Below are 9,790 nucleotides of genomic sequence, written 5' to 3' on the forward strand. Positions count from 1 at the left end.
CTCTATCTCTCGCGGGCGTGTGCTGCCAGCTAGACCAAGGCTCCAAGGCTCCACGCTCTTTAAGAGAATCGTTTTGCGTGCAATGGCTTTCTCTCTCGCTTGAGCATGTAGGGCAGCAGTGCACACCACCGGAAGCTGGCCGTTGGAAGAGCTTCTACCACGTGTTCGGGGGAGGGGGGCAGTCCTGCCTAAACCCCTATAACTCTCTCTCTCTCTCTCTCTATCACTACTCAACATGGGAGGTGATCCAAATTTTCTCTTAGTACCTGCAATGGTTCGATTGGGAAGGATTCGATTCCATTGGCTTGCCACCAGTGGAGCACGCCGCTTATCCATTCATTGGCTCATCTGGTTTTCGGCGACGTAGTGGCCCCCAAAGAGAGAGAGAGAGAGAGAGAGAGAGAGAGAGAGAGAGAGAGAGAGAGAGAGAGAGAGAGAGTGTGGCCCCACAATGAGAGAGAGAGAGAGAGAGAGAGAGCTTATGTGGGCTACAGCTCCAAGATGCAGAGAGAGGTAGCGAGAGAGAGCTTGTGAACTCCGCAGCTCAAGGGCAAGTTCCAGGGCAGCGCCCGCACCTCGAGGTGGCGAGACATGCAAAGGTAGAGTTGGCAGTGCTTAATGCCGAGTGGGAGGGCAACTAAAGTTGGCAACCGTGAGTCTCTCTATCTCTCGTGCATGTGTGCTAGTAGCTGGACCAAGGATCCAAGCTCCTTTAAGAGAATCATTTTGTGTGCAATGGCTTTCTCTTTCGTTGAGCGCGCAGGGTTGCAGTGCACACCATCGGAAGCTGGCCGTTGAAAGAGCTTCCGCCATGTGTCTGGGGGAGGGGGACCGGAATCCCTTCCCCTAGTATAATAGACGAGCTAATGCGACCCACCTCCCGACAAGTCTCGTTCGCTCTTACCAAGCCGTCAATCCTATACAATTTTTAAAGCTCACTCATCTGATGTCTATGTACGTACTCACGTCTCCGATGAATCTTGCTTGCTTTTACCAACAGGTCAATCCTATATAGTTTCTCTCTATCTATATATATCTCCCCATGACACACATCACATTCTCTCTTTTTCTCCCTTGTTGGAATCACCACCTCTCTCTGTCTCTCTCTCTCTCTCTCTCTCTCTCTCTCTCTCTCTCTCTTTAATTTGTACGGAGGCCACCACACACACACACACAGACTATGGAAGACCAAAGTAATGAAAGCTCTTTGCTATCATTTAGAGCGGTGGTGTGTATGAGAGAGAGTTTCATTTGAGCCACCTATACAACCCTTCTCTCTCTCTCTCTCTCTAACATGGACATGGTAAATCAAGAGTATACCAAGGTTCACTCGCAAAAAATAGAACTCAATGAAGTCAAACTCTACAAGATCTTGCACTATAACATCATCGTCTACGAAATTAAACCATAATTAATAGTTTGTTTTCAAACCATATTTAAAATCAAGCAAGGAATTTTTCTGTAAAGAGGGAGAGGGGGAGAGAGAGAGAGGAGTACATTCTAAGATGTGTGTCAAGCTACATACATTCCAAAACTCAATGTATGCCAAACTACATAAATGACCATCACCATCAATAAAATAAGGTCCTCGAAGCATCACTTGGTGTCCGCACTATCCAAGGTCCAATACGATGCACACTTTGCCCAAGGCATCGAGGAGGGTGACCCAACACATACATCTCTATCCTCCAACTAGGACAACTATCACCATATGAATAACGTATATTAAGTGGGAGATGGTCCCCCACCTCCTGAATACTCACATAGGAATGGCCATTATCATGGTCAATATTAACTTTAATGTGATAATATCCCTGCAAACCATCAATGTGATGGTAAACACCCAACAAAATATCCCTGCAAACCATCAATATGATGGTAAACACCCAACAAAATATACCGGCAATAATAATGGTTCATGTTTACAAAAACATACTTAATGTTAAATCATAAACTACATAACAAAAAAATATAAACCATTTTCAATAAGTCTCATTTCACCGTACCAAACAACTTCAAAGTCTTCAATGATGTGAACAACATCATTTGCATGTAAAGGCCCTCTCCAAAATCATGGATCTATAACAAAATTGTGTAACTCATGTAAACTTTTTTGTAAAATAGCTAATTATTATAGACAAAATAGTTAATTACCATAGACAAATGCTGGTGGCTGCATGTGCATCCATGTCACTGTAGTGTGGTAGGCCATCTCTAACCAAACAAAGATAAATAAAATAAATGAAGCTTTCTTAAAAGTAAACTTAGATTCTTCAAAAAATTATCTTGTGACATGTGATTAACCAGTAAACTTACCATAAACTTCCTGACACACCACAACCCCAAAATTCCCGTTGTTTCATTTTGATATGTAAGGGGTAAACTCGTGAATATTTCAAAATCAAAATCTCGAAATAGAGAGTCAAAAGGGCTAGGGCCACACTTATTTACCAAAAACCAATCCCATTTAACAAAAACCCTTCAAAATTTCCATTGTTTCATTTTGATGTGCAAGTGTTAAACTCATGAATATTTTTAAAAGTAAAATAAAGAGTTGAAAGGGCTAGGGACACACTTATTTACCAAGAACAAATCTTATTTAATGAAAATAAAAATTTTGATAAAAAAGAGTAAGAGAGAGGATCCTATTACTCTACCCATCTACAATTACATTGTCTTTGATGGATGTCGGTCCAAAAAACATACCATTGAAGTCGATTGTAGAGAAAAGTAGATATTATCTTTTTGAGATCAAATATAGCTCAGGGTTAATCCCCTTAAGCAATTAATTAAGACGTCACATATAACCATGTAATCTTACCTCTACTCATTTGCAATCTGTTATAGATAAGAATCCAATAGAGGCATCTTTTCACCTCTAAGACATGGATAACCCAATGACTTACATTGCAATTGCTTAGAGTAGATGCAACAAAATATTACTTTGAGAAAATTTGTAGCTTGAAATCTTACATCATTTTGAGGAGAAATGAATTAAAAGAAGATGTCTTGCATATACAATTTCAATATTCCATTTGTGCATACTTTACCCTACTGCGTTTGCAGCCTGCAACACTTCTTTGAATACAATGTTTGGAGTCTGAATCAAATCTTCTTCATTATGACATTGCCACATATAACTGACCGTGTGAAAAAATGGGTGCTGCCAAATATAATCCCAAGAAGCCCAATGTTTGTCCTTGTGCTTTATTTATGGTCATCCCAAATGCCAGCCTTATAGGAAACTATCTGCACCTCATTTGGCAAGGTAGTCCTTGAGAATTTCCAGCGATGAAATCTATCCTTGGAAGAAATACTCAGTCTCCAAAGTTGGAACCTGGGAAAATCTCTGCCTCTATGACTCTACGATGAAATTGTCTGCATATTAACCTTGTGCCATTACAAAGTCCCCTTCTTGGATCCAAATTGCGCACAAGCATGACTGGAGCATTTTCTTTCAGACACAACACACGTGGTGGATATCCTCCACCTAAATCCAAGCTATTCAAAAATTAAATTGTATACAAAGCACTGCTCTCTTCTGATTCGCATAGTGAGTCTGCACTCAAATACTCCCTATAATGTCCACACATCTTGCGTAGAGCATAATCATTGACTAAATCTACATCTTTGTTGCAAGGTGCAAGAACTCTCCTATCTTTAAAGAATCCTTCATAATCCTCGACTCTCTGAATATCTCCATAGATGCTCTCAATAAGATCTGACAAATGGTTTCTTTGAAGTAGCATGCTCGTAGGCAAAGTGACATTGTCAACAATTCCCCTATCATGTATATTCCCATTACCAATATCAAGAACCCATTGTGAAAATTGTTTCTTAGCTACATCTATCATACAATTTTGCACACGCATAGTTTGAGTGAGCCTTAATATTCTTGTGTGTCTCCAAATGTACCAATGACACAATGTCGCATTCACAATATCTGCTCGACTACCTTTGCGTACAACTGGTAGAATTTGCCTGAAGTCACCTCCAAGCAAAACTACCTTTCCACCAAATAGGCTGTCTATTTGAAAAACATCTCTGAGTGTCCTATCTACTGCCTCAAAAGCATGGTGATGAGTCATGGGTGCTTCATCCCATACAGTCAAAGCTGCTCTTCTCAACAATTCAGCAAGTTGACTATTCACTTTTATATTGCATGTTGACTCAGAAAATTCTAGAGGAATCTTAAACCTCGAATGTGCAGTTCTTCCATTGTTAAGTAGCAAAGCTGCAATACCAAATGATGCACATGCCAATGCTACCTTACATTCACCTCGAAGCCGTGCAAGCAATGCATTATAAACATAGGTTTTTCCAGACCCCCCTGGACCATCTAGAAAGAAGACACCCCTTCCATTTTGCTCAATTGCTTGTAGCACACAATTGTAAGTATCACGTTGACCAATGTTTAGAGACCTTTCCAATTTTTTTGCCATACTACATTGTTCGGTAGTATCATACATAGTCTCTTCTGCTAACACACTACTCCTACTTAAAGACATAAAACTTTGATCAATTGGAGGCATCCCGGGATAGTCAGAGAGCCTCTTATCATATTGTTGTAGCAAAGAATGCAGATTACAAAGTGCCCGACTTTTAGCAACTTCTTCGCAAACTCTTGCATCAAGTATATGCATGTTTAAAGCATATGCATAGTCTTCATAAAGCTCAACAGAAAACCTATCCCACAATGTCCCAGGACATAATGGCTCACAATGTACCAATATAATAGCAAACAATTGGCGCACTTGCAATCCAGTTTGAAAAGAAGAGGCTTCTTCCAAGCATGTGATCCACTCCTCATCACTTTGCAATAGCCCTCTAGCATTGCAAGCCTCTTTGAACGTAGCATAAACATGTCGTTCATATGTTCGCAAGTCATCATAACATTTGCATCCCTTACACATGGTTAGAAAAATCCGTAAATAGTAAACATCTCCATCAGTGGAGACAATGTTGTACATTCTTCCAATGGTATCTCCCGACTACTTCTGTGTCCATTGTTTTTTAGTCTTGTTCCAAACCCACATAGTAGGAAAGTCAGCATATGGGACTCATGATGATTTTGGTTTACAACAAACCACTCAGCGATGAGTGTTGTCTTCTTAACTTCGTTGTTATTTACTAACTCTGCCAAATCATCTGAATCTCAAAAATTCATAGGATTTTGATTGGGAAGATGAACTTGCAATCTTTGGATAGCATGCTTCTCTTCATGCATGTCAAAACCATATATTTGCCAAATAGCCTCAAATGCAGAAACATATCATGCATCGAGATAGCTCTTAATTTTGTCAAAAACACCTTCATGATCACAGAGCACCACAATGGCTCGATCATGGCCCTTATATACATACTTGTACAAATACTTTACAACAAAAATGGTTGAGCAAATCTCAAAATTTATGTGTGGTTTATATCTCAACAATAAAAGTGGGTTCTATGGAACAACCCATATATTGTCTAGCTTTCAATCTCTTAATTGAACAAAACTTCCATTATCTCGTCTCATATACGTAGGATATCCACTTTCATCCACATTTGTAGACAGGGTAAAGTTGCATGGATATTTAAACTACATTTTTCATCAACCATACATGGAGCATTTGAATTCAAGTGACCACATGGTCCGTGAATATTGCAACGACTAATCACACTATGCAACTCTAGAAATAGCTCTTTTTCTGGGAGCTCAGTGCATACCAACTTATCATAGTGGGACGCTTCCATTGGTTTGTACTCAGAAGCTAAAATCAACAATATATGTGTATGTGGAAGACCTCACTTTTGAAACTCGATCACACATACATTGCCAACAACATCTCCAAAGAAGACAGCCCTTTTGATAAGCAAATGCATCATGTTTAAAAACTTTTGATAGAATACACGTGCAGTTAGATCTGGACGATTTGCAACACTTTGTCCTAGTAACAATGCTTCTTCTATTTCTCTCCATCGTGGATTACATGTAAAGGTTATGAAGAGATCATGTTTCCCCTCTTACAAACAATTGCCATGGCATCTTGGTACAATTGGCACATGTATCTTGGCCCTCCAGTGAAAGAAGAGGGCAAGACATTTCTACTCCCAGCAGTTTGTCCCAAAATAGCATCGATACCATCCCTAGCCTGAACCATATCATCCAAGCCCTGATAGACCTCAGCACGGAGTGTCCTCTGATTATTTCTTAGCTGCAATAAACGTGAGTCCTCCATGGAACTATATGCATCCACAATATATTGTTGGAGCAATCTACCACCCCATAAGAGACACTCAGTGGTGTCATTTTTTATTTGTATTTGAAAACTATAGTACTTTTTTGTGTAATTTTCTGTCTAGATCCGCTTTGTAGCGAGGATACCATCCATCTTCTCCCATTGCAAACAAAAGAACATACATAAGAGGCAGGTATGATTGATGCAAATTAGAAATTCTTTTTAACCCTCCTCCTCGAAGATTTAATACTATGTCACGATGCACTATAGTTCTCTCATCACCTTGCCCAGGCAATATAGCACCAATTTCACCACCCCGGGGAGCAAGGAATTGCCACCCATTAGAGCGAGCTTCAATTATCACCATCACGATTTCTGAAACAACAGATCCATTAACCATAGCACCTGCAGGGCAAAATGCATGAGCATAAGGATTCACCCTATGCATCATTTCTTGTAAAGTTTGTAATACTTCAACATCCAAGTGTGGAACATGAAGTAATCTATTTTGTAGCTCATGCTCCGTGTCAAAAAAATACAATTGTGCAAATCGAGAAACTTTATCACGTCCTTCAATTGGCATTAAAGGACCAATGTTGTGATACATACAACCATGTGCCTTAAACGTGTAAACTTCTCTTACCCGGGACATGTTTTCATCAATGTGAGCACCCAAAGAGGCAAATGCAAGTGCATTATTGTATCCACAAATATTCTTTAGGAAGTTTTTACCTCTTCGTGTAGAGGATTGCATCAAATCTTTTAGTTTTGGGGGTGGCTCACTCAAAGGTAGCAAATGGATCTTGGCATCCAAACAACAATACTTTCCTACAAAATTACGAATACTTCTTCCTCCAACCTTCCATACTGCAGCTCCACATATAGAACATTCAAAGTCTAAGCAGCTTAAGTTGTGTACCAAACATTTTCCAAATAGAATTGGTGCCATAGAAGGATTTTTCAAGATGGGAGTAGATGCATAGTGAGAGCAAATTAACAAACAATATCTTTCCACCTTCGTATAATCTCCCTCCTCAAATACAACCAGAGGATCTATGCACATTTTCTCTAAATTGCTTGCATGGTCTTCAACATGAATATCCATGCACTCATGATCTAGCTCTTGGCCTTGGCCAACAATGGGTGGTTCTGGTCTCTCATAACAATCTATTTCATAAGAAATGTGTGGATGTAACCCTAAGAGCCTCAATGCCTTATTAGACAAAGTGTTCCTAGCTCTATTTCTTGCTGTTTCACGCCTAGCTCTTCGAGATTCATCAAGCTATCTAATACGCCTTGCATGCCTTGGTGGCAACATTCACGGTCTAGACACCATCTGCTATGAAACTTCAATTATTTATTATTAATGAAATTAAACTAAAAACACATGAATGTACACTATAATCCTAGCAGTTTTACTTAGGGAGGGGGCGGATGGACAATAATGCAAAAGAGCTCTCCATAGAGGGGGAGAAACTAATTAAGAAAACTAAGCTAAAAACACATAAAGGGATACCATAATCCCTGTATTTCTCCTTATCTTTCAGGGAAGAAGAGAGAGAGAGAGAGAGAGAGAGAGAGAGAGAGAGAGAGAGAGAGAGAGAGAGAGAGAGAGATGACAATGCAAAACAGGGAGGTAGAGACCATTTCAATTGTTATGATTCAACTTTATCAATTTGATGCACGAGAGACAATGAGAATGAGAATGAGAATATATGTTAGTTTCTTTAGTAATCACTTGCTATCGCTTAATCTTCATAAATCCATGTTTCATTTGACCAAGATATATATATATATATATATATATATATATATATATATATATATATATATATATATATATATATATATATATATATATATATATATATATATATATAATATATAGAGAGAGAGAGAAGATGAGGGGTGGTGGCATATACACCATAATCCTAATTTATATATGTGTGCTATGAGTTCTATCCTACCGTATACATCTACACAGTTGTCCATCTCTCTCTCTCTCTCTCTCTCTCTCTCTCTCTCTCTCTCTCTCTCTCTCTCTCTCTCTCACACACACACACACACACACACACACACACACACACACACACACACACACACAAACACACACACCCACAACCCATTTTGTTAAAGAATATGATGTTAAAGAATATGCCCATTGTGCTATGGGCGGCTGGACACTGACTATACTATGTTGTAAATATACTTTGGATAATAGTTCAAAAAAAGTGAAGAAGAGAAGAGCAGCTCGTTGAATGGCTGCTACAGGGTAACGATTGTGTGTGTGTGTCTCGATGTGTGTTGGTGTGTGTGTGTAGTCTTCTTTTCTACCTTCTCCATCACCTGCGCACTCTACAAAGTGGTATCAGAGCTCAGTTTGAGGAGCTACAGTCAACACACAGGTTTCCGCAGCTCTGGAAAACAGCAAAAAAGAGAGGTTTTTTGGTCATAACTCCCTCACCCGAACTCGGAATACAGTGATCCAGGAGTCTATCTTTATGTTTTTGGGCGTTCCGGACGCATTGGCATGCTCAGATTTGCCAAAATCTGCAATTTTCTGCAGCAAACAGCCAGTTCACACAAGCATAGGAGATGTCGAGTTTTGCACTCGGCAGTAGATTTACAGGTTACAGGTGAAGAATTCAGCATTTACACAGGTTTTGGAGAGCGACATAGAGCTTTTGCATCATGATATTGTGTTATCGAAGATTATGTTTGGTTGTTGTGGGTCCGTTATGGACAGCCGCCTATGTAAGAAAGGTTGTGGGAAGAAGTTGAGGCGGTTATATTGTCAGATTGAGTACTTTGTGGTTATGTATGGATATGCGGTCTATGTATTTTGGAAAACTGCAGCCTTTGTGAGGGTCGAGTGAGGTTTTTTGAAGCCTTGCCTTGGGAGCTTTGGTACCTTGGCAAGGTGGATTAGGTACTGGAGCGAACCCCCGACTGGCCCCGCGAAAGACCTCATACGTCGTTTACGACTATGGGAAGAAGGTGGATGTATGGATATGTGGTACAGGACAGCGTATGGATTGCATTTGCATACAGGTCCATGTGGACATTGTTTTAGAGTATTTATGCATAGTACTGAGTCAGTCTGTGGCAAAGTGAGTCAGTGGATTTTCCCTTGGCAGTGAGAGATTTTATGTCAGTGTTTATGAGTACTTTGGTTGAGATTGTCACTTGAGATATTGTCCAAATACAAACGAAACTCTGTCGAAATTTTGTCAAAATCCTTTGGAAGAAATTGAGAGAGTGAAGATGGCAGAAAGTTCAACTCAAGTCACACAGATTGTTGGAGAGAAGCTGACCAGAGAGAACTACAGCATATGGTCTTACAGGATGGAGAACTTTATCATGGGCAAAGGTTTATGGGATTATGTTACAGGTGAACAAGAGTGTCCCGAGGTTGGTTTGGAACCAAATAGAGAGAATGTTGAAGCATATAAAACATGGCAAGCAGGAGTAGAAGCTTACAAGAAGTGGATCGAGAATTCAAGGAAAGTGATGCATTGGATTTCACTATGCATTAGTGACTTCTTTATACCACATGTGAAGAAGGCTCA

General features: G+C 39.8%; 1 protein-coding gene across 1 annotated transcript; it reads right to left on the reverse strand.

Annotated features, from left to right (window-relative positions):
* Window positions 1–3,512: 3,512 nt before the first annotated feature.
* On the reverse strand, window positions 3,513–4,970 carry LOC147465656 (uncharacterized). Its single transcript, XM_086496531.1, has one exon. It carries the CDS (start codon window positions 4,968–4,970, stop codon window positions 3,513–3,515), a length of 1,458 nt encoding a protein of 485 aa, XP_086352657.1.
* Between the last annotated feature and the right edge of the window lie 4,820 nt (window positions 4,971–9,790).

This window comes from Adiantum capillus-veneris, chromosome 1, assembly GCF_014529385.1.
Source record: "Adiantum capillus-veneris isolate H3 chromosome 1, ASM1452938v2, whole genome shotgun sequence".
Classification (NCBI taxonomy): domain Eukaryota; kingdom Viridiplantae; phylum Streptophyta; class Polypodiopsida; order Polypodiales; family Pteridaceae; genus Adiantum; species Adiantum capillus-veneris.